This window comes from Heterodontus francisci, chromosome 20, assembly GCF_036365525.1.
Source record: "Heterodontus francisci isolate sHetFra1 chromosome 20, sHetFra1.hap1, whole genome shotgun sequence".
Classification (NCBI taxonomy): Eukaryota; Metazoa; Chordata; class Chondrichthyes; order Heterodontiformes; family Heterodontidae; genus Heterodontus; species Heterodontus francisci.
Genome location: NC_090390.1, coordinates 51,539,414 through 51,565,994, shown reverse-complemented (window position 1 = coordinate 51,565,994; position 26,581 = coordinate 51,539,414). Strand labels below are relative to the sequence as shown.

The 26,581-nt window shown below is 40.5% G+C and overlaps 1 protein-coding gene across 2 annotated transcripts in view; it reads left to right on the top strand.

Moving 5' to 3' along the window:
* The window catches only part of dock1 (dedicator of cytokinesis 1), a 744,225-nt gene that overhangs the window by 63,209 nt on the left and 654,435 nt on the right, over positions 1–26,581 (top strand). For both annotated transcript variants that reach the window (XM_068052738.1, XM_068052739.1), the window contains exons 3-6: positions 4,691–4,731; positions 8,937–8,992; positions 17,950–18,046; positions 23,226–23,374. In XM_068052738.1, the coding sequence (XP_067908839.1) occupies positions 4,691–4,731; positions 8,937–8,992; positions 17,950–18,046; positions 23,226–23,374 (343 nt within the window). The remainder of the gene's footprint in view (positions 1–4,690; positions 4,732–8,936; positions 8,993–17,949; positions 18,047–23,225; positions 23,375–26,581) is intronic.

Genomic DNA, 26,581 nt, shown 5'->3' with positions numbered 1-26,581 from the left:
TTGGAGATGGTCATTGCTTGGCAATTCTGTGGCGTGAATGTTACTAGCCTAAGGCTGAATGTTGTTCGGGTCTTTCTGCATGTTAGCAAGGACTGCTTAATTATCTGAGGAGTTTTGAATGGAATTGAACCCTATAATCATCAGTGAACATCTCCACTTCTGACCTTATGATGGCGAGAAAATCATTGATGCAGCAGCTGAAGGTGATTGGGCCTAGGACACTATCCTGAGGAACTTCAGCAGCGATATCCTGGGGTTGAGATGGTTGACCTCCAATGACCACACCATCTTCCTTTGCACTAGATATGATTTAAACTAGTTGAGAGTTTTCTCCCCCGATTCTCATTGACTTCATTTTTACATGGACTCCTTGATTTCATACTCTGTTGAATGCTGCCTTGAGGTTAAGGACAGTCACTCTTGCCTTGCCTCTGGAATTCAGCTTCTTTGTTCACGTTTGGGCCAAAGCTAAATCGAGGTCTGGAGCCATGTGGTCCTGGCGGAACCCAAAATGAGCATCGGTGCGCAAGTTGTTTGGTGAGTAAGTGACGCTTGATAGCCGAGTCAATGACACCTTCCACCACTTTGCTGCTGATTGAGAGTAGATTGATGGGATGGTAATTGGCCAGATTGGATTTGTCCTATGTTTTTTTGTGGGCAAGACGTACCTGGGCTTTGTTGGATAGATATCAGTGTTGTAGATGTACTGGAACAGCTTTGCTAGAGGTGTGGCTAGTTCTGGAGCACAACTGTTCAGGACTGCAGCCGGGATGTTGTTAACCAGTGCATTCGGCCGTTTCTTGATATCACATGGCATGAATCAAATTTGCTGAAGACTGAGTTCTGTGCTGGTGGGGATCTCAGGAGGAGGCTAAGATGGATCATCTACTCAGTAGTTCTGGCTGGAGATGATTGCAGCTCCGGATGGAGATGGAGGAATCTAGCACATTGGCTGAAAGGTATGAGTATGTCAAACTGTTGTTTGACTAGTCTGGGACAGTTCTCCCAATTTTGGCACAAGACCCAGATGTTAGTGAGGTGGACTTAGCAGGTTGAATGGGCTATATGTGCCACTGTTGTGTCTGGTGCCCAGTTTGATGTGGTTGTGTTTCTTTTATTTCTTCTAGTGGCTTGCTAGGCCTTTTCAGAGGGCAATTAAATGTAAGCATGTTGCTTTGGGTTTAGATTCACAAGCATATAATTGTGAAAAGATGGATGGCTGGTCAGAAGATTGGACAGAAAAAACCCCAGCAAAGAATGAGGGAAAAAGAGTACGAAGGAAAGATAACTAGAAATATAAAAATAAGTAGTAAGAGTTTCTATAGATACTTAAAAAGAGTTAACAAAGTGAGCGTTGGTCCTATAGAAAGTAAGTCTGGGGAATTAATAAGGGAAAATAAGGATATGGCAGATGAATTGAACAGGTATTTTGTATTGGTCTTCAATATAGAGGATACAAGTAACATCCCAGAAATAGCTGTAAATCAGGAAATGGAAGGGAGGGAGGAACTCAAGAAAATTGCAGTCGTCAGGGAAGTGGTACTGAGCAAATTGTTGGAGCTGCGGGCTGACAAGTACCCGGGTCCTGATGGACTTCATCCTAGGGTCTTAAAAGAAGTGGCTAGTGAGATGGTCGATGCGTTGGTTTTAATTTTCCAAAATTCTCCAGATTCGGGTAAGGTTTCATTTAGATTGGAAAATGGTCAATGTAACTCCTTTATTTGAAAAGGAAGGGAGACAGAAAGCAGGAAATTACAGGCCAGTTAGCTTAACATATGTCTTGGGGAAAATGTTAGAAGCTATTATAAAAGATGTTATAGCAGGGCATTTAGAAAAATTCAAGGTAATCAGGCAGAGTTAACATAGTTTTGTGAAAGGGAAATCATGTCTAACCAATTTATTGGACTTCTTTGAAGAAGTAACATGCTGTGGATAAAGGGGAACCGGTGGATGTACTGTACTTAGATTTCCAGAAGGCATTTGATAAGGTGCCACATCAAAGGTTATTGTGGAAAATAAAAGCTCTTGGTGTAGGGAGTAACATATTGGTATGGATAGAAGATTGGCTAACTAACAGGAAACAGAGTAGGCATAAATGGGCCATTTTCTGGTTGGCAAGATGTAATGAGTGGTGTGCCACAGGAATCGGTGCAGGGGCCTCAGTTTTTTATAGTTTATATAAATGACTTAGATGAAGGGACTGAAGGTATGGTTGCTAAATTTGCTGATGACAGATAGGTAGGAAAGTAAATTGTGAAGAGGACATATGGAGGCTACAAAGGGATGTAGATAGGTTAAGTGAGTGGGCAAAGATCGGGCAAATGGAGTATAATGTGGGAAAATGTGAAATTGTCCATTTTGGCAGGAAGAATAAAAAAGAAGCATATTATCTAAATGGTGAGAGATTGCAGAGCTCTGAGATGCAGAGGGATCTGGGTGTCCTAGTGCATGAAGCACAAAAGGTTAGTATGCACGTTCAGTAAGTAATTAGGAGAGTTAATAAAATGTTATCTTTTATTGCGAGGGGAATTGAATACAAAAGCAGGGAGGTTATTCTTCAGTTATACAGGACATCGGTGAGACCACATTTGGAGTACAATGTACAGTATTGGGTCTCCTTATTTACGGAAGGATGTAAATGCGTTGGAAGCAGTTCAGAGAAGGTTTACTAGACTAATACCTGGAATGGTCGGGCTGTGTTATGAGGAAAGGTTGGACAGACTAGGCTTGTAACCGCTGGAGTTTAGAAGAGTGAGAGGCAACTTGATTAAAACATACAAGATCCTGAGGATTCTTGACAGGGTGAATGTGGAAAGGATGTTTCCCCTTGTGGGAGAATCTGGAACTAGGGGTCGCTGTTTTTAAAAATAAGGGGTCACCCACTTAAGACCGAGATGATGAGAAATTTTTTCTGAGGGTCATGAGTCTTTGGAACTCTCTTCCTCAAAAGGCAGTGGAAGCAGTGTCTTTAAACATTTTTAAGGCAGAAGTAGATAGGTTCATGATAAACAAGGGGGTGATAGGTTATCGAGGGTAGGCAGCAGTTGCGGTCACAATCAGATCAACCATGATCTTATTGAATGGCGGAGCAGACTTGAGGGGCCGAGTGGCCTACTTCTCTTAATTCGTATGTTTGTAGGGTACGGGCGACAGATTTCCTTCCCTTTTTAAAAAAAAAAGTGAATCAGATAGTTTGTTTTTTTCGTGTAGTTTGCTTTTAAAGTTATTTTTTAACTATAGTTTCTTGGTCACCATTACTGATGCTAGCTCTTTAATCCAGATTTATTAATTAACAGGATTTGAACTCATCTCTGCTGATCATTAATCCGACACAGGGGTCGCCAACATGTCGATCGCAGGTTCCTGACAATGCGGTCCACGGATGGCAAATAAGTCGATCTGTGCTTTCAATTTGTAGATTGGTACCACTTCTATCCTTTGAAAGACTGGTTCAGAGTGTGCTTGTAGTGGATAGGGTTAGCAGTCACCTTTTTTTCCAGTTGTTCAAATAGAATTGTTTCCTGCTGATCATCTGGAACGGTTGGCCTGAAAACAACTGATTAATTTACAAAAAAAAAATTTTTTTTTTTTCCTGTGTGCTTTGCCTCTTTCCACAGGCCTTTTCTCTCTTTTTGCTGGCCATATGGTTTTTGCAGATTTTGCAGTAATTTATTTTTTTATTTTTATTTATTTAGAGGTACAGCACTGAAACAGGCCCTTTGGCCCACCTAGTCTGTGCCGACCAAGGACCACCCATTTATACTAACCCTGCAGTAATCCCATATTCCCTACCACCTACCTACACTAGGGGCAATTTACAAGGGGCAATTTACCTATCACCTGCAAGTCTTTGGTGGTGGGAGGAAACCGGAGCACCCGGCGAAAACCCACGCGGTCACAGGGAGAATTTGCAAACTCCGCACAGGCAGTACCCAGAATTGAACCCGGGTCCCTAGAGCTGTGAGGCTGCAGTGCTAACCACTGCGCCATTGTGCCGCCCCTAATGCAGTCAAAATTTAGAATTTGGAGGAGGGAGTGAACAATTCACCAACATGTGCATGCATTCAGTATCTTTGTGTTTCCGGCTTAAAATAAGTGGGAAAAACTGGAAGTGTGGGGTAGTGCTTGATACTGTAAAGGAAGTAATTTAATGCACCTTTAGCTGACCTTTTTTGTCCCCATTCTTTCCTTTTGCCACCAAGGAAATGTTGCTTTTACAAAAAACTCACTCCTACAGTATCCATATTTTAAGCAAACATAACCTGTACATCTTAAAAGGTATGTCTCCTAATTTTGTGACCAGAGAGTACTTTTTAGATTTTTCTGAAAGCGCATCTAGTGCGTATACCATTATTCTAGTACAGATGTTCTAGGAAATTTTGGTGTAAGCTTCGCTGATTTTTTTATGCTGTGCCAAATTTTTTGTGTACCATTTGTGTCATGAACCTCACTGACACAGCTTAAACTTGATTATAATAGCTCCTGTTCCCCATTCAAAACAACAGCAATGGTGAATTTCCTCGATTCTTTCTTTTATTACAACTCCTTTGTGCTTTGTTTATCTTAAACAATCAATCCTATCCATTTGAAAGTGACCATAAGCTAAATTCAGATATCCTGCATAAATAAAGACTCAAATGATCAATACAATTTCACTATTAGCTATATTTAACACTATTTTTATTTTTAGGTTGGTATAGAGGATACACACATCGACGCAAAGCCAGAAAGGTGAGCAATTTAAAGTTTATATAAACATATATATGTTATGGGATTTACATAGCTATTTGTTCGGGCATTGAGAGAATTGTGCAATGATGTGTTAGAAGGAATTATGAGACGTAAAAAGACCAAGATCCATCTGGCCACATGAAGCATGCTACACTTCGCATATGTCGTGTCTCCAAATTACTCAGTCATAACAGAACAGAAGGAGGCCGTTTGGCCCATCAAATCAATGCCAGCTGTCTGGAGCAATTCAATCAGTCTTATTTCCCCACGCTCTCCCCATAGTCCTGCAAGTTTATTTCCTTCAAGTGCCCATTCAGTTTCCTTTTGATATCATTCATTGGTTCCACGTCCACCACCCTGTTGGCAGTGAGCGCCACTGGCTGTGTAAAAAAAAAAAGTTCTTCCTCACATCCCTCCATCAGAAAATTAAATTGAATTAGTCAAGTGCGATGTCTTTTACAAATCTGTCCTGGCTGTCCTTCATTAACTCGAACCTCTCCAAGTGCCTGTTGATTTTTTTTTTTCACCCCTAATTTATTGTTTCTAAAACCTTGCCCACCATTGATATTAAACTGACCAGCCTGCAGTTACTAGGAATGTCCTTACACCTTTTTTTGAATAAGGGTGTCACATTAACCACTCTCCAATCCGCTGGCACCTCCCTCGTATCTAGGGAAGGTTGGAAAATTACGGCAAGCCTTTCTGCTAGCTCTGCCCTCACTTCCCTTAGCGACCTGGGATGCAAGCCATCTCTGGATCAAATGACTTATCCTCTCCAAGCACAGCCTGCCTTTCCAGTTCATCCTTCCTATTAGTTTTTACCCCATCCATTACCTCTACCATCTCTGCTTCTACCAATATTTTGACAGCATTGTACTCAAGTATTCTAGCCTTGACCTGTGCACCTCAGCATATCTCGCCCTCTTTGTCCCTAATAGGCCCCATCCCCCCACCTCTTACTACCCGCTTACTATTTAGATGCTGTTGGAAGATTTTTGAGTTCCCTTTTATGTTAACTGCCATATCTCTATGGCAATCTAATTTTCCTCATCACTTTTCCTCTCGGGTTAATGTACTTGGCCTAGTTCTCGCTCAAACTGCATCGTTCTCATATCGTATTTCAAGACATGGTTTTCTGAATGAAATCTGTAGAATTTGCATTTGAATCATAATCTGCTTCCATCATCTCCTAGTGCAGGGGTGGAGAACCTGCAGCTCTAACATCTCCTTTGCGGCTCCCAATCTTTTCCAGTTGGAATGCATTATCATGAAAAAAACCTAAAAAAAAAAATTAAGAAAAGTAAGGACAGTGGTTTTATTCTGGGGATAAAAGGCCAATCATTATGCTGCACTTTGCTGTTTCAAATGATTTTAATGAGAAACATCATCATACTCCAAATAAATCTGTTCGAATGGCATAGCTATACCCTGATTATAGATAACGCCTTTGGTTCAAGGAACCGGTTGTATAGTAGCAACCATTATTTCTAGTATATCTGAGCCGCAAATGGATTCAGAATGTGCTATTCGAAGTTATTTTTTATCACGAGAATGAATAGCCAAAAAAATTCTTAATTCTATGAATCCTAAGTTAAAATTAGTTTTAATGATGACTTTACTTGACAAAATTATAGTAAATCCATTTATCACCAGATCTATTATAAAAACGCAGACAAAAACATTTTCAGTTTTATATGTAAATTTCTTATTTTTATATTCGCAGTTGAAACATGCTGTTTTTCTATTAATTTAATATGGTTCAACATTTCTGCATTTTCTTTCTGAACATGCTTATACATAATTCATGCAAATTGACGCATAAAACCTGAACATGCATATGCTGGAGATACGCAGAAAAGAAAGACGCAAAAACGTCAAAAAATATAACTCGAGTTCTGTTTTAATTTTGATTTTTTTCCATTGCGTAAATTCAAGACATGTATTTTATTTTATATGCAAGTACGCATTCTACCAGAGACACTTGGCCATTTAGAATGTTGAATTTTCATCTTGCGGCCCCCAATAGTTTTTATTTTAAGCAATTTTTAAAAAAAGGCTCTCCTGTTTTTTAAAAAGAAAGGTTGTTGACCCCTACCCTCTGGAGTCTTTTCCATAGATCTGCCACTTGCTCACTGAAATGTTTCCACAGATTAGTTTTGATGACAGTTCCCTTGGTCAAAACTACTGTCATACAAAAAAAAGGATATTGTGTAGTTCAGTCCATTAAAATTACATAATTTTATGCACTAACATAATTTGATTTAATCACTGTAAACCAGTGACCCTAATTATAAACAGATTGAACTGCAGAATGAGAGAGGTGATTTTAGCTGTTGGGCTGGCTGCCTGATCTCTCCGGTGGGAGGCAGGGTCAGTTCATTTTGAGGGCTGAGCCTGGGTAAGATGTATTGGTGAGCAGCAAGCCCCAGCAGGTTGCAATTTGTCAGTGCAATATTGAGCAATCTGGAGGTAAGACCTGTTGGCAGAAAGGTAGGACTGGGGGAAACAAAATTTTAAAGCCTGAGGAGTCACTGCTGCTTCTCGCAACAACACATTTTTTGATGCTTCTTCTTGACCACCAGGTTTTACTGAGCAGAGCATCTGTGGTGAAGGCATCACATAGTAGGTCCTTTAGAATGTATCCAGGCCCTATATACATCATAGGATTCTAATTTACATAGATTAATGAGGCTCCCACCTGATTCAGGAGGGCCACTGGTTTGCTCAACCCAGAAGGCCATTAAAATTGTGGAGAACAGGAACAGGTTGGTAAGTCAGCCACCTTGATTTAACTCTATTGCCACCCTGTTTCCATTAGGTGGAAGGAGTTAAAATCACTCTTATGTTCTTAAACAAAAAAGGCAAAAATTCGAGAATCTTTTTTGTGAGCAAAAAGATTTACTTTATTTTGTGACTGTAAATGAATGACTTGCTTATGGTGAATGGGATGTAAAAATGTCTGTTTTACTATTTTAAATTTAAATATGAACTAGAAATTGCTACAGCTATGCAAAGCCATGATTAGACCACACCTAGAATTCTGTGAGCAGTTCTGGGCATTACACCTTAGAAATGATATATTGACTTTGGAGGGAGAGCAGTGCAGATTAATCAAAATGATACCTGGAATCCAAGGGCTAAATTACAAGGAGAGATTATACAATTCAGGGTTGTATTCCCTGGAATTTGAAAGTTAAAGGGATGATTTGATTGAAGTTTTCAAGATATTAGGGGGAACAGATTGGGTAGATAGTGAGAAATTAATTCGGCTGCTTGGGTAGTGTAGGATAAAGCCTGGCTCGGGTATAAAATTAAAACCCGAACCCGGATCTTTTAAATTTTTTTAAAATGCTCGATCCGACCCGAACCAGACACATGTATTCGGGTTTGGTTGGCTAGCCAGGCTTTAGACCAGTGATCGAGTACAGATGCCAGTTGTTGATGTACCCATGTTCAATTAACATCATAACGTTTAAAACAAAAACAACAGACACTGATTTCAGACAGGCGCAGGCACCGCGACCCTGAGCACTCGTGGGGAAAAAGGATCCAGTTCAGGAATCCATGCATTGTAACGCACAATCTTCTGAACTCTATCAAGTTCCGATGTCATTAGCAAAAAAAATCTCTGCGGTGAACTCAGGTTGGGAAGTTTAATCTCCCTATTTCCTGATTAATTTTAAATCCTTGGCCCAAATATAGATTAAAGCAAGAGCTCAGTTGATTCTATACTTACTGCAGTTACTGGTATCTTCCCTGGGCTTGTCAGTTTCTCCTGGACTTGATAGATTTCAGAGTGTAAGGGGTTGGGTTAATTTCACTTGGGTGCTTTATGTCGGAACTTGTAGCTGTTTCTTTCCCCTCCTTTCCCCCCCCACTCTTCTCACCTCTGATTTCGGTTTGTCCTAATCTCTGTCCATGTCCAGCCCAACGTGACCCGTGCCTGAATTTTGGACCCGGAAGAGAGACCCAACCTGACCCGACATATGTCGTCTGGTCCTGTCGGGTTTGGGTTGGGTAGCCATGCTCTAGTGTAGGACTGGGGGCAGAATCTAAAATACTGCAGATGCTGGAAATCTGAAATATTATTGTATGCATCAATCTTGGCAGAATTCCGAAATATTTTCTAAAATCTGAAAATTAATATAATTACCATTTCTGATGGCAAAATGCCACTTTTCTAATTAAACATTGTTTTCTTACAGGGTATTTTTCCTGCTTCATACATTCAGCTCAAGGAAGCAACAGTTGAAGGCAAAGGGTGAGATACAGAATCCAAATAGTCTTTTTCGTATCCTTAGAATCATTTTGCATTATAATAATAAACGTCTTTACAAAGCAACATTGTTCTCACTTATTACACCTCATGCCTACTTCCTATTGTTGTGCTAATGATGTCTGATGTTTTCCTGGGTGCAAAAACCAATGTGAGGACTTTAAAGGGTGTATGTTCTGTGAATAAGATAATTGAGGTAGTCATATACAAATAACGTTGGATTTATGTATAATGGTCATTTTACAATAACAGCTGAGATATCTTATTTATTTATTTTATTAGAGATACAGCACTGAAACAGGCCCTTCGGCCCACCGAATCTGTGCCACCCATTTATACTAACCCTACAGTAATCCCATATTCCCTACCACCTGCCTACACTAGGGGCAATTCACAATGGCCAATTTACCTATCACCTGCAAGTCTTTGGCGGTGGGAGGAAACCGGAGCACCCGGCGAAAACCCACGCGGTCACAGGGAGAACTTGCAAACTCCACACAGGCAGTACCCAGAATTGAACCCGGGTCCTTGGAGCTGTGAGGCTGCGGTGCTAACCACTGCGCCACTGTGTTGCCCTACTTTTCAACTACTTTTAAAATGAATTGGGATGTATAACAAATTATTACTTTAGGGAAAATGAATATAAATTTAGAGTGGCTGCAATTGAGCAGGATGGGGGAAGTGGTGGTGCTTACAATATTATCCTTAAGATGTCCTGATGGCTGTGTGTTTAGCCAGTGATTCTCCGATAACTGAATTGTTTTGGATGTTCTATTATAGAAAGGACATTGCAGCTATAGAGTGCTCACAATCATAGATTGACCAGGTTGATGCTAGAGATACAGAACTAGTACGGAATTGGAGATACCAGATCTTGTAACACTTGAGTGAAGAAGACTAAAAAGATTAAATATGGAATTTTAAAACAGATTAAAAAATTTTATAGAATAAATAGGGAAAGATTGTGGAATTATTGGTAAGGAGTCAACAATGTAACATCAGAAGGGTGGGAGAAATTTCTTTGTGGATTGTTGCAACATGGAATGCTGGAGAGTGGTAGTGATGCAGGGCTATGGGGAGAAAGTGGAGAATTACTTGAAGTAGAACAGTGGGCTTAGTTTTGCATTTCTGTAGCAAGGAGCTGGGGACAACATGGTGGACCAAATGGCGGTTTGTTGTGCTGCAAATATCTATCTTGGAGCAACTGTAAAATCTTCTAATATGTTTGATGATTGACATGTGTAAAGAGCAAAAAGATCCTTTTCCCAACATTTAATATTCATCACTAAAAGCAAAATACTGCTGATGCTGGAAATCTGCAATAAAACAAAGCGCTGGAAATTCACAGCAGGCCTGGCAGTATCTGTGGAGAGAGAAACAGAGTTGACATTTCTGGACTGTGACCTTTCATCAGAACTGGCAAAGGCTAGAAATGTAATCGGCTTTGAGCATCCTTCAGCATCAAATAAGCATTCCCATGTGGTAATACCTTGATTTGGGGGGGGGGAAACAAAAATTCGTCCGAAGACATTTTTGTAGGTATTGAGCTTGGTCTGAATAATGTATTTTATGCTTTATGCAAGTACTTTTAAATTGATTTGAAAATGTCTGTTTACAAACTATTTTGTTAGATTTCGCTGGTTTAGTTATGTTGTGACTTTGAAATTAGAATTTTTGTTTTTGATCTTCAGGACGTTCACATTGTATTCTGACAGTCTTGTAGAGTATGCTATGATTATTGCTATAAGTAAATTGCGTCAATTGTTAGTACATAGTGCTTTATGAAAAAGAATGCTTTCAAAATGAAGCATTTAGATTTATTCTCGAAATTAAAAATATGTATTCACACTTTTTATGTACGAAACATTGGTGAGGTTTGGGGAAAATGTAGATTTTTAACAAATGTTCTGAAGGGATTTTATAATACACTTTGCTGTTCCATGCTGTCTGATTGCTTTTATGGAAACTTGTGACTTGTAGTTTGTCCCTTAGAGGCAGCTTAGTACAAACTCCGAAGGCGAACAATCAAAATTTTTGCCGCAGATATTCCCAGTGCCACTGAGATGGATTGTGTAGTGCAATTAGATTGTGGAATCTGCACATATGTCTTGCAGCTGCAATCATTTCTTATTGCGAACATTGCTCGTTGTGACACTCTGAAATTTTAAAGCAGGTTTCTGTAAACTGAATCTAAGAATTTTGACTTCCAGCTTTCTGAAGATCAGGATTGTCCAACCCTTTTGTGCAGGGAGCCACATTACAATTTTTATCTTAGATAGGGGGTCGGTGAGACTATTTCGGAAAGATAAAGGATTTAAAAAGTTATTTTGCCATTAATCAAAACAACAACAAATGTACATTTTTGTGAAGAAGCTTTAAATGAGAAGATTAATTTATTGACTCAGTTTCTCATCACTATGTTGGACACTGATTTAGTGAGAGACCTGGCATTTTTTGCTTGCACAAGTTTGCCCGCACACTTCTGGCAGCGATAAGGAGTATTCCGGATAGAAGTTTATCTGTCAGGAGTGATCTTGATCTTTCGCTCTTGCTCTCCTTCTCTGCCTCTCCCTCGCTGCCACCCCCGCCCCCCCCCCCCCCCCCCCCCCACTACCTTTTCCGGCGGGCTTTTATGAAAAAAAAAGTTGGAACCCGCTGGAAAACCCCGAATCTGTCTGAGGTTCAGAAATTGCTGTCCTCCTTTTACTGCCCTTTTACTATTTATATGTGTATGGAAAACTTTGGGATTCCCTTTTATGTTAACTGCCAGCCTCTTTTCATACTGTCTCTTTGCTTCTCTTTGCTTTTTCACTTCCCTTCTCAACCTTCTATATTCAGCCTGGTTCTCAATAGTATTTTCTATCTGGCATCTGTTGTAAGCGCACATTTTCTTAATCTTAAATTCTATCTTTTTTTGTCATCCAGGGAGCTCTGAATTTGTTTACCCTACCCTTTTCCCCTTCGAGGGAACATACCTTGACTGTGCCTGAGCTATCTTTTCTTTGAAGGTAGCTTATTGTTCATCTGTTTTTCCTGCCATCCTCTAACTCCAGTTTATTCATCCCAGATCTGTTCTTGCCCCATTGAAGTTGGCTTCCCCCAGTTAATCAATCTTACTCTGGATCGTTCTTTGACATTTTCCATAGTCAGCCTAAATCTTATGATGCAATGATCACTGTCCCCTAAATGTTCTCCTACAGACACTTGATCCACTTGGCCCACCTCATTCCCAAGAACTGGATCCAGCAGTGCCTTCTTTCTTGGACTGGAAACATACTGCTGTAGAAAATGTTCCTGAACACACACTAGGAACTGTTGCCTCTTGCTGCCCTTTACACTGCTACCATCCCAGTCTGTTTGGATATATAAAGTCCCCATTATAACTAGCCTATAATTTTTGCACCTCTCTGTAATTTCCTTGCAGATTTGTTCCTCTATATCCTTCCCACTAATTGGTGGCCTAGAGACAACAGCGAGCAATATAACTGCACCATCATCATTCCCTACATGCCGTCAGCATAGATTTTTGTGCTCAAGCCCTGGAACCTTGTGACTCAGGCAAGAGTGCTACCAACTGAGCCACGGCTGATACTAAGAACAAGACTTACTATGTTACTTCGCATTTGGGAACAATTGAATAACTTCCCTAAAAAGAAGCATACCTTTTGAAATACAGAAAAAATAGTAATGTAATATATTTGTGGTGCAGCCCCAAGGTACAATTGAGAACTTGAAATTCAGTATGGCACTACATTTGACCACTGGTTTTTGTTAATTGTTCCTGGCCTATTCTGGCTTTGAACTACAAGAAAGCCCCCAGCGATTTAACATCCGCAGCACTTAAAGCAGCCAGAAGTACTGCACAAAGAACAGCTAGGCGTTGCGCAAACGACTACTGGCAACACCTATGCAGTCATATTCAGCTGGGCTCAGACACCGGAAACATCAGAGGAATGTATGATGGCATGAAGAGAGCTCTTGGGCCAACCATCAAGAAGATCGCCCCCCTCAAATCTAAATCGGGGGACATAATCACTGACCAACGCAAGCAGATGGACCGCTGGGTTGAGCACTACCTAGAACTGTACTCCAGGGAGAATGCTGTCACTGAGACTGCCCTCAATGCAGCCCAGCCTCTACCAGTCATGGATGAGCTGGACATACAGCCAACCAAATCGGAACTCAGTGATGCCATTGATTCCCAAGCCAGCGGAAAAGCCCCTGGGAAGGACAGCATTACCCCTGAAATAATCAAGAGTGCCAAGCCTGCTATACTCTCAGCACTACATGAACTGCTATGCCTGTGCTGGGACGAGGGAGCAGTACCCCAGGACATGCGCGATGCCAACATCATCACCCTCTATAAAAACAAAGGTGACCGCGGTGACTGCAACAACTACCGTGGAATCTCCCTGCTCAGCATAGTGGGGAAGTCTTTGCTCGAGTCGCTCTGAACAGGCTCCAGAAGCTGGCCAAGCGCGTCTACCCTGAGGCACAGTGTGGCTTTCGTGCAGAGAGATCGACCATTGACATGCTGTTCTCCTTTCGTCAGATACAGGAGAAATGCCGTGAACAACAGATGCCCCTCTACATTGCTTTCATTGATCTCACCAAAGCCTTTGACCTCGTCAGCAGACGTGGTCTCTTCAGTCTACTAGAAAAGATCGGATGTCCACCAAAGCTACTAAGTATCATCACCTCATTCCATGACGATATGAAAGGCACAATTCAACATGGTGGCTCCTCATCAGAGCCCTTTCCTATCCTGAGTGGTGTGAAACAGGGCTGTGTTCTCGCACCCACACTTTTTGGGATTTTCTTCTCCCTGCTGCTTTCACATGCGTTCAAATCCTCTGAAGAAGGAATTTTCCTCCACACAAGATCAGGGGGCAGGTTGTTCAACCTTGCCCGTCGAAGAGCGAAGTCCAAAGTACGGAAAGTCCTCATCAGAGAACTCCTCTTTGCTGACGATGCTGCTTTAACATCTCACACTGAAGAGTGCCTGCAGAGTCTCATCGACAGGTTTGCGTCTGCCTGCAATGAATTTGGCCTAACCATCAGCCTCAAGAAAACGAACATCATGGGGCAGGATGTCAGAAATGCTCCATCCATCAATATTGGCGACCACGCTCTGGAAGTGGTTCAAGAGTTCACCTACCTAGGCTCAACTATCACCAGTAACGTGTTCAAGTGAAGGGAAATTTATAAAGTTAAGAAGCATGCAACAAGGGAAAAATGGTAAAAGTTAAAACTAAAGGCGCTCTATCTGAATCCACGAAGCATCTGCAATAAGAATGATGAATTAATGGCACAAAGAGAGATAAATAAGATTGATCTAATAGCCATTACACAGAAGTGGTTGAATGGTGACCAGGGTGTTGGGAATTAATCATTCCAGGTTATTCCACAGTACTTGAAGCTTTGAAAAGCCAGACACAATAGAAAGGTGTTGGGGATGTGGTGTAGCCCTAATAATAAAGGATGACATAAGGACAGCAGCGAGTAAGGATCTTGACTCGGATGAGCAGAATGTAGAATCAGAATGGATGGACGTATGAAACAACAAAGAGTCAGAAAACATCGATGGCTGTAGTTTATAGCCTCCTAACAGCTATACGTTAGGGCAGACTATTACTCAAGAAATAAGAGGAGCTTGTAACAAAGGCAATTCAATAATTGTGGATGTCTTTAATCTTCATACATGCTCTACATATCAAATCGACAAAAACAGTTTGCAGGACAAGTTTGTGGAATGTACTTGAGTCAGTTTTCCGGAACATTACGTCATGGAATCAACCAGGGAAGATATGTAATGAAACAGGGTTAATTAATAATCTCATAATTAGGGATCCTCTGGGAGTGATAATAATCTGATGAATTTCACATGGAGTTTGAGAGTGACATACTTAAGTCTGAAACTAAAATATTGAACTTACAGAAAACCAGTTAGAGAGGAATGGAGGGCAAGTTGGCTAAGGTAGATTGGGGAATTAGATTAAAAGGTATAACAGTAGGTGGGCAATGGCAAACATTAAAAGGAATATTTCATAATTCGCAACAAATCTTTGACCAAGCTTTTGATCACCTAACCTAATATCTTATGTGGCTTAGTGTTAAATTTTGTTTTACAATGTTCCTGTGAAGCACCTTGGGACATTTTACTCTGGTAAAGGCGCTATATAAGTGCAATTTGTTGTTTCCACTACCTGCCTGAGATCAGTAGCTGCACTTTCAGTTTCAGATAAACCAAAACATCAATTGTCTTATTTAAGAGCAAGCTTTGCACATATCCAAATACACATAAGCAGAGCTGTCTCTCAGAAGTTAAAATTTAAACATTTAGAGTCATAGAGAGATACAGCAGTGGGAAGTATCATTTAGAATAAGACAGGTCAGGATTAATAAAGCAAAGCCAGCACCGATTTGTTAAGGACAAATCAAATTTGAATGACATCATTGAGTTTTTTGATGAAGTAATGAGGACGTCAGAAATGCTCCATCCATCAATATTGGCGACCACGCTCTGGAAGTGGTTCAAGAGTTCACCTACCTAGGCTCAACTATCACCAGTAACCTGTCTCTAGATGCAGAAATCAACAAGCACATGGGTAAGGCTTCCACTGCTATGTCCAGACTGGCCAAGAGAGTGTGGGAAAATGGCGCACTGACACGGAACACAAAAGTCCGAGTGTATCAAGCCTGTGTCCTCAGTACCTTGCTGTACGGCAGCGAGGCCTGGACAACGTATGCCAGCCAAGAGCGACGTCTCAATTCATTCCATCTTCGCTGCCTTCGGAGAATACTTGGCATCAGGTGGCAGGACTATATCTCCAACACAGAAGTCCTTGAAGCGGCCAACACCCCCAGCTTATACACACTACTGAGTCAGCGGCGCTTGAGATGGCTTGGGCATGTGAGCCACATGGAAGATGGCAGGATCCCCAAAGACACATTGTACAGCGAGCTCGCCACTGGTATCAGACCCACCGGCCGTCCATGTCTCCGCTATAAAGACGTCTGCAAACGCGACATGAAATCGTGTGACATTGATCACAAGTCGTGGGGGTCAGTTGCCAGCATTCGCCAGAGCTGGCGGGCAGCCATAAAGACAGGGCTAAATTGTGGCGAGTCGAAGAGACTTAGTAGTTGGCAGGAAAAAAGACAGAGGCGCAAGGGGAGAGCCAACTGTGCAACAGCCCCGACAAACAAATTTCTCTGCAGCACCTGTGGAAGAGCCTGTCACTCCAGAATTGGCCTTTATAGCCACTCCAGGCGCTGCTTCACAAACCACTGACCACCTCCAGGCGCGTATCCATTGTCTCTCGAGATAAGGAGGCCCAAAAGAAAAAAAAAGAAAGAAAAGGTTCTTTACGGTAGTGGGTCTTTTTTGCGTGAGGTTGAGTTTTGAACGTTAATATTTGAATATTAAAATACTTAATAAATTGTGTTATGTCCGAGGCTGGAGGAGTGCGCTGATTTGAAATCTGGAATGACCATTTTCTCTGCTCTAGGCGGAGTCTACAGACTTATAGTCCACTCTTCAGTTTGAGTTAAGCAACTTAAGATTTTGACCAAAAATTGCCTCTGGTGCTATATTTCAATTGCTTAATTCAAACTGCTGGATAACAATTCTTATATTGGATTAACAGGAGAAGACTGTTGTTTAATCTTTGTCTCTATAATTTCACAAAACAGCGAACTGTGATATCCTCACTTAAGCTTGAATGCGGTAGAACTTGTTTCCCCTTTTCCTCCATAGCCCCAAAAATATGTCCCTCCACTTGTGTTTTTTTGACAGAACTTTGTTTAAACTTGGATTTTGATTTATTGAAATGTAGCTATTACCATGAACTCACCTCTAGCTGCATTCTACTTGTAGGTTCTTTCAATTTATCTCTGAAGTGGTTCATTTGGAATTATGGCAGGCTAAGCTCAGTTTATCATCTGTTTCCCCTTCCCTAACCAATGAGAGAAGTACTTCTCTCCATTTTTGGTACCTTCCTCAAGTTCTTGGCAAAGTTGCTTTTTTGTTATTGAAGTAAACTAGTAGTGATTTTGTTCAGTGAGTTGGAAGTTCAATAGGAACAGCAGTGTTATGCCGAATAATATCTGTGATGCTGCTGATTCTGGAATCTGAAAGTAGTGGTTGATTTAAAAACAATCTGTTCTCCCTTTGTTATCTGTTCAGTGCTTCCTCTTCCTCTTGTTTGTGAGGCATTCATAACAGAAAAGCACAAGTATTGATAATTTATATAAATTTTATATAATCGTGATGTGAAAACTCCAGTAAAGCAAGGAGATCCTCATAACCTGAGAGGATGAAAAGATTTGCCCCTTTGTTTGTATTAGTGTCCAGAGTGCTTGCTGGGAACTCTGGCAAATTACATGTGCTTTGAATGCACAGATCTGATTGAAACCTTTTACTTAACTATTATAACCTAAAAGTATCCAGTTTAAGCCCAAGCTTTTGAGTTAGGCTATGGCCTTGCAGTAGAAACTTGAATGAAGATATGAAAATACGAGTCAATTTAACGGGCAAATTTAATGCTGTATTGAAATTGCTTTTAATTTGAAATTTCATTTGATTAAAGCCTTATTTCGAGATATATCTTTTTTTTTGAAAATCAGTTTGATTGCTTTGGCTCATTAAGGAATTACAGGCATCAGTTTACATAATGAAATTGAATATGTTGATATTGGCAACTTCAGTATTAAATGTTGAAAAAAGATGAGAGAAACCATGACATCAGGAAGTAAAGTTTATGGAAAGAAAGTATATACACAATGCGTGCACACACAATTTTTAATAAGATGTAGATGTACCCTTTTCTATGAATTCTGATCTTGCTGTTAAAATAGAAATGTTCTGAAGGGGGTGGGGGAGAACAAAAGCCTAAGTTGGAAATCAGAATATAATCATACTGTTCTATATTTCATTCAAGGCCACATGAAACAGTTATACCAAATGAGCTTCCACTGGTTCAAGAAGTTACTACAACCCTTCGAGAATGGTCAAGTATATGGCGGCAGTTATATGTTGTGAGTGAAATACAGTGAATTAAGAATTTTTTCCCACACTTTTGTGGTTTGAGCAGTTTATTATATCTAATATGATGCACTTTGGTTTGCTAAAGTGATACTGTAATTACATGAAGCACAGTAATGCGGACTACCTTCTTGCTGCTTGACATTTGTTCCTGTATCTCAATCAGGCAAACTACAGACTGAACACTTTCTTTCTTGAATTTTCTGGCTTTTTTTCTCTGCACATTCTTTTATAACTAAATTTGTGCACCTTAAAGGGATATTCAAACTAACTGTTTTTAAAATGCAACTGTTCCTATTCTTGGTATGCATGTGCAGGAAAAATTTGTGGCATTAACGATAACTTAATGTTTCTTGCTTGTGCTATTACTGTTACTCTTTCATCTTCTTGTATTCCTTGTTTTTTGATTTTTTTTTTGTTTAATTGCACTCGGACTGAAATTGCAGGACCTGTAGTCCCAGAACCAAGATAATGTGCATTACACAAGTGGCAACAACATTTCAGATAGTCTGCAATGTTATGACTTTGAGTCATTGTAAAGAGAATGTCCAGCCACACTGGTAGGAAGCTTGTTGAGAATCTTTCAATCCTGCATCCACATAAGTAGGAACCTTGATTGTATAGCAAACTTGAAAGAGTTGGGTAAGTGCCTGGTGAAAAATCATACAGCCTATGAGAGCTTACATGAGTTTATAATATTTCCTAGAGACTGGGATGTTCAGATGGACTGCAATTGTCGTTTCTGGTCCTATACGTTTTTAAGTTCCAGTTGTGAAGCACTGCAACAAAATATACTTTCACATTCAGCTCTGAATTTGTGTGACTGCTTATGCTCTATGTGGCTACTTGCCATTCATTTTCCTTTCCACTAAATCTACTGACCAAGATGAGATGAACCTACTACCGTAAGTAAACAATGTAGTTATGGAACCATAGAAAAGTTACGGCACAGAAGGAGGCCATTCAGCCCATCGTGTCTGCACCGGCTGAAAAAAAAACTAGCTGCTCAATCTAATCCCACCTTCCAGCACCTGGTCCGTAGCTTTGTAGGTTCAATTACTTCAGTACCTCAAGTACTTATCTAGTTTCTCCTCAAAGGCGTCTATATCATCTAATTCAAGAAAAATCTGATTTTGATGTGTAGTAGAATCCCACCGATTAGCAGGTTACTGTATCTCCCCTAGTATTGCACTACACAGCATAACAAATTGCAATAGGCTTTTTTTTTATGTAGGTGGACATGGTTTTTCTCATGCTCTTGTATATTGTAACTATTTCATGGAATCCAGTGCATGAGTCAAACCTTACTGTCATAGCTGGGTGCAAATCCTATAGAATTGTTTAGCACTGAAGGAGGCCCTTTGGTCCATTAAGTCTGTGCTGGCTCTTTCAAAGAGAAATAGTTGGTTTCACTCCTCCATTCTTCCTCCATATCCCTGCAGTTTTTTCTCAAGTATTTATCCAATTCTCTTTTGAATGTGTTACTATTCCCTTACTACTGAATCTGTTTCCACCACCCTAACAGTCCATTCCAAATCCTAACCAGTCATTGCATAAAAAAGTTTTTACTCATTTTTGCCTCTAGTTCTTTTGCACTCACCTTAAATCTGTGCCCACTGGTTGTTGAACCTTTAGTCATTGGAAACAGTTTCTCTTTATTCTATTTAAACCCTTCATGATTTTAAAAACCTCTAGTAAATCCCGTCTTAGGCTTCTCTGTTCTAAGGAGAACAACCCCAGCTGCTCCAGACTATCCACGTAACTGTAATCCCTCATCCTTGGAACAATACTAGTAAATCTCTTCTCTGCCCTCTCCAAGATCTTACTGCTTACTACTGCAGCTGGGGCCGAACTAGTACTTTATATAGATTTAGCATAACTTCCTGGCTTTTGTATTTGTCTCTATTTATAAAGCCCAGTATTCTATGTGCTTTATTAACTGTTAACATCTTCAAAGATTTGTTCACTAACACCGCCAGGTCTCTCTGTTCTTGCATACCATTCAAAATTGTCTCTCTTCATTCTTCCTACCAAAATGTAATGCCTCCCACTGTTCTGTGTTGAACTTCATTTGCCATGTGTTTGCTCATTCCACGAGCCTGTCTATATCCTCCTGAAGTCTAATACTATCTTCCTCAGTTTTTAGTACCCTTCCAAGTTTTGTATCAACTGTAAATTTTGAAAGCATGCCCTGTATCCCCAAGACCAAATTATGAATGAAGCCAGTGAGGAGAGAGTTTCCTGAGTGAGACACTTGCCAGAGTGAAGTTGAAAATTTGGTGCATGTGGGAATTCGGTGCAGAGAGGGAAAGAGGGGCTCCTTTTCCTATCTTTTACAACCTCCAGCAGCTGGTGAGTCTTATTCCTTTAACTCCAAGGTAAGTGAGTGCAACTATCCATTACTTCAGCTTGAATTATTAACTAATTGACTAATTAAAAAATAAGTTTGTGCAGAGATGGTAGGGCCAGTGGTGTGCTGCAACTGCAGAATGCAGGAATCTATGGAATGCGCTGCAATCCCGGACAGCCATGTCTGCAGTAAGTGTCTGCAGCTTGCACAGAATTGCTGAACTGGAGACTGAGTTGCGGACATTGCGAAGCATCAGGGAGGGGGGAGAGTTACCAGGATAATTTGTTCCAGGAAGCAGTCACACCCCTTAGAATAGGAAGATCATTAGAGATGGCCAGTGGTTAGGGATAGGAGGGTGTGACTGTGAGTGAGGCAGGTAGGGGGAGTCCGCATATAGTGAAGAAGAAGCCTCAGCCTCTGACCTTGTCCAGCAGGTACAAGGTCCTTGTTACCTATGTGGATGAAGTGATGGACTGCAAGGTGGATGAGTGGATTGACCATGGCACCATGGTGAAAGATGCCATTCCAGTGGGGAAAATGAAAAGAAATGTGGTAGTGATAGGAGACAGTATCGTCAGGGGGATAGATACTGTTCTGTAGCTGTGACTGGGAGCTCTTATGGCTGTGTTGCCTGCCCAGTGCCAGTGTTAAAGACATCTCCTCATGGCTAGAGAGGGGGAGGATCCAGATGGCATGGTCCATGTGGAAACCAATGACCTAGGTAGAACCAGAAATCATCTACTTAGAGAATTTGAGAAATTAGGGTCCCAACTAAAACGCAGAACTTCAAAGGTAATCATCTCTGGATTGTTACCTGAGCCATGTGCACATTAGCACAGGGTCAAGCAGATTGGAGAACTAAACGTGTGGCTCAGAGTGGTGTGGAAAATTGTGGGTTGAATGTGTCTGGGAATGGCTGCTTTGACCTTCCAAACACTCTGTTAATATGCAAATGTCTTTTCCAGCCACGGCTGATCTGTTTAGCAAGTCCTTTCTTAACTCCAGTAACAGTTTAAAATTAATGTTCATGACCAAATTAATGTGCCTCATTCTTGGCAGGTGGGGGCCTAGCATGACAGTGATGGACTTCAAGAGGATATACACATGCTGGTGGAATGGGCAGACACATGGCAGAGGAAATTTAATGCAGAGAAGTGTGAAGTGATACATTTTGGTAGGAAGGATGAGGAGAGGCAACATATAATAAAGGATACAAATCTAAAGGGGATGCTGGAGCAGAGGGACCTGAGGTATATGTGCACAAATCGTTAAAGGTGGTGGGGCAGGTTGAGAAAGTGGTTAAAAAGGCATACTGGGTTTTGTAAATAGGGGCATAGAGTCCAAAAGCAAGGAAGTTATGGTGAACCTTCATAAAACATTGATTTGGCCTCAATTGGAATATTGTGTACAATCTGGGCACCACACTTTAGAAAGGATGTGAAGGCATTGGAGAGGGTGCAGAAAAGATTTGAGTGGTTCTGGGGATGAGAAATTTCAATTGTGTGGATAGATTGGCTAAGCTGGGGCTGTTCTCCTTGGAGATGAGAAGGTTGAAAGGAGATTTCATGGAGATCTTTAGTAATACGAGGGGTCTGGGCAGAGTAGAGAAGGAAAAACTGTTCCCATTGGTGGAAGGGTTGAGAACCAGAGGCCACTGATTTTAAGGTGATTGGCAGAAGACCCAGAGGCGTGAGGAAAGGTTTTTTACGCAGTGACTGGTTAGGATCTGGAATGCACTGCCTGAGTGTGTGGTGGAAGCAGATTCAATTATGGCTTTCAAAAGGGAATTGGATAAGCACCTGAAGCAGGAAAGTTTGCAGGGAAACAAAGAAAAGGCAGGGGAGTGGGACTAGCTGAGTAGTGGTTCCAGAGAACTGACATGGACATGAAGGGCTGAATGGCCCCCTTATGTGCTATAACCATTCTGTGAATTCCTTGTATTTTTTGAACCATGTCTTGTTATCGCCAATATATCATAATCTCACTTGGCTATTTGCGCCTGCAGCTCACCAGCTTTATTAACTACGCTTTTTGCATTTACACGCAAACACTCCAACCCTAACTTTAGACCTCTTTGTATTTTTTATGCTCATTTTCTATGTTTCCACCTAATTCTGTATTATTTCTAACTCTGTCTTTGCCACTACTTTTTTAATGCTGCACCCAAGCCCCTGCCAACTTAGTTTAAACCTTCCCTCGTAGCACTAATTAACTTGCCTGTGAGAAGGTTGGTCCCAGCTTGTTCAAGTGCAACACCTGCTTCTTGAACTGGTTCCTCCTGCCACATATCTGGTCACAATTTCCTAGGAACTGAAGCCTTCCCTCCTGCATTATGTCTCTAGCCATGTATTAACCTGCCATATCCTCCTATTTCTACGCTCTCTAGCACGTGGCACTGGAAGTCATCCAGAGATTGCTACTTTTTGAGATTCTGCTTTTTAACTTCCTGCCTAGCTCCTTAAATTCCAATTGCAGGATCTCAACCCTCTTCCTCCCTATGTCATTGGTTCTGACATGAGCCATGATTTCTGGCTCTACCCATTCCCCCTGCAGAATGTTCTGCACCCTTTCCATGATGTCCCTTGCCCTGGCACCTATGATTTTTCAATGTAGATGTTCCTGTTCTACACAAAAATATGAAAAGTAGTGCAATTTGTACAACTGATTTTATAGTGATCAATTCAAAGCTTAAAGTGAACGATGATCTTCGTTGTTAATAAGTTGTTAAGCTGTAGTGTTGAATGATATTAAGAATGGTTTTGTAAAATACTACTTGTTTCTTATTATGTATTTAATTTTTACTCAAATCTGTTTTACTTTAGAATGATAACAGAGAGATGTTCAGCCGAATTAGGAATATGATGTATGATCTGATTGAATGGCGATCTCAGATACTTTCTGGAACACTCCCGCAAGATGAGCTGAAGGAACTGAAACAAAAAGTCACTGCCAAAATAGATTATGGCAACAGGTATGCATAATATAACATATTGGGATAAACCAGCATAACCTGTTGTTCCTCACATCAGTCTATTTTAGTCCGTGATATATTGGTATTGCTGAACGCTAGTGTGCAATTTAAACCCTAATTTGTCTATTTATTTTAAATGGAGTACGTAATCTGCTGATCATCTCTCTCTTTTTGTGTGGGACATTTGATGTGCATTTATGCCTATTGCATTTTCTAGGCATTTTGCAGTAGATTTAGAAGTGATAAGTTTGCTATTGTGTTGGTCATCCCAATTGACCAAAGACTGAATGTAGGAGGCGAGGTTATGAGATTAATTCCATAATTAAGAATCAGCTGTTAAAAGTAACTTTGAGGAATGGACATGAATTCATTGTCTTTTAGCTAGCTGTTTTTGTATTTGGCTCTATTTTATGCCACTTCTTCAGTCTCTCCTTTTGTGTCAACCAAAACTTCTTAGGCATTTGTTTTTGTTCACTCTATACCTAAGAGCAGTCATTCCTCTTGTTGTTCAAGCTATCATTCCTTTGGTTTTACTTCAGTAATTTCTAAAGCTGAGCACTGATATTGACATTCAAATTACCCATTATCCATCATTTTGGAAGTTCTGATCTAATCATTGATCACCATTTGGTTTTATAGTTTAGGTGATGAGGTATGAGATCCTGAGTGAATGTTTTACTGATAGTCACTAATCGACTTTATTAATGCCATGATTAAGCGAGAGATAACATACATATTTCAGCTTCTAACTATGTAAATTTGTACATTGGTTGCATTTTCTGCCTTTGTAATGAATGTATTGAAACCAAGTTCTTGATATACATGCCATAAACTTCAAGCTGTTATCTTTATATCCTCAGTGAGCGCAACGATCTTTTGTTCTAAAATGCAGATGCAAATTTCTATTCATTTTTAAAACTATTTTTAAAATGCTCATGTCCCAATAGTATGATGACCTTCACAAATATGGAGAGAACAGTGATGAATAATTTCATGACAATAAAGCTGCTTCCGTTGTGAAACTGCACAATAGGCTGCTTTGTGGCATAAATTTGCATGTTACTGATTTGTGATAGTGCACACAGAAATTATTTGAAAATTGTTAGCATTGCTCTTTCAACGGGCAACAGGTGGGGAACCTTGGAATGTATTGGTTAACCCCAGAAATGAAGAAGACCTTCACACTGCTTATATGATATTGAAATTAATGAGTTCCTAATATTGTCTTTATCAAAGTAAAGGGAATTGTATTTACATTTTTTGGTGTAGTGAGCCCAATTAAATCACAAGGAAGAGAAAAATACCAATGTAGTCCATTGTTGATGGTATCAGCCAGGCCTACAGCAAAGTACTTGGTAGCGAATTTCTTGTCATGCTATTTACACTAATTCTCATTATTTGCAGACTCACCAAAGGAACATGAGGTTGCTTCATTCATTTATCCCCAATAGAATATAATCATTGCTGATAACACTGTTCATAAATACTCAATTTTTTTATTTACTTGCAGTGTGGCCCAGTTGATAGTATTAGCAAAAATATGTTGGTAGGTGTTGTCTATAAAAGTAATATATATAATTTGGGTTAGTAATTTATAATAAGTTTATAATTATAATGGGTTAGTCTCAGTAGAGGTGAATGGGGAAGATCATCACAGTTTCATGCTTATTAAATGAGCAAAATGTGGTGGAGTGCTGTCTAGCAATATAACATAATGTCACAATCCATGTTCTTGTGAGCACATGCCCACATCACAAAGTTGGCCACATGGGAGCAGGAGTAGGCCATTTAGCCTGTTGAGCTGGATCCACCATTCAGTTAGATCACGGCTGATCACCTACCTCAACACCACTTTCCCGCACTATCCCCATATCCCTTGATGTAATTAGTATCCAGATATCTATTGATTTCTGTCTTGAACATGCTCAATGATTGAGCGTCCACAGCCCTCTGGGGTAGAGAATTAAGATTCACCACCCTCTGAGTGAAGAAATTCCTCATCAACTCAGTCTTAAATGGTATACTCCTTATTCTGAGACTGTCCCCTGTTTCTAGACTAACCAACCAGGGGAAACATCCTATCTGCTTCCGCTCTGTCACGCCATATAAGAATATTGTAAACCTCAATGAGATCAGCTCTCACTCTTCGAAACTCTAGAGAATACAGGTCCAGTTTCTGCAATCTCTCCTCATGAGACAATCCCGCCATCCCAGGGAATAGTCTGGTGAACCTCGGTTGCACTCCCTCTATGGCAGATATATCCTTCCTTAGATGAGGAGACCAAAACTGTACACAATATTCCAGGTACAGTCTCACCAAGGCTCAATACAATTGCATCAAGACTTCTTTACTTTTGTATTCAGAACCCCTTGCGAAGAATGCCAACGTACTATTTGCTTTCCTAATTGCTTGCTGCATTTGCATGCTAGCTTTTAGTGACTCATGATCAAGGACACCCAGGTCCCTTTGGACATCACTTCCCATTTAAGAAATGCTGTCTTTCTGTTTTTGCTACCAAAGTGGATAACTTCACACTTCTTCACATTATATTCCATTTGCCATGTTCTTGCCATTCACTTAGCCTGTCCAAATCCCCTTGAAGACTCCTTGCATCCTTCCAGAAACTTGCATTTCCTCCTAGTTTTGTCATCAGCAAATTTTAAAATATTACATTTGGTCCCCAATATAGATTGTGAACAGCTGTGGCCCCAGCACTGATCCTTGCGGTACCTCAATAATAACAGCCTGCCAACCTGAGAATAACCAGTTTATTCCTACTCTGTTTTCTGTTTATTAACCAATTCTCAATCCTTTGCAGTATATTACCCCTAATCCCATGTGCTCTGATTTTGTTTGCAAACCTCCTGTGTGGGATCTTACTGAAAATCCAAATGCATCACATCCACTGGTTCTCCTTTATCTATGCTGCAAGTAACATCCTCAAAAAATTCCAACAGATTTGTCAAACATGGTTTCACTTTCATAAATCTATGTTGATTCTGCCCAGTCATGTTACTTTCTAAGTGTCTATTTTAAAGGCCTGCTCGGGACTGCAAATGAAACCCGACCCGAGCCCGACAGAACCATATCTGACCCGAGCCTAACCCAGCCCTAGTCCTTTCATTTTTTCCTGCACCTCACCTGACCCGACCACCAGAATATAATCAACTTTATTAAACAGCCTGTGCTCTACCTTGGATGGAATC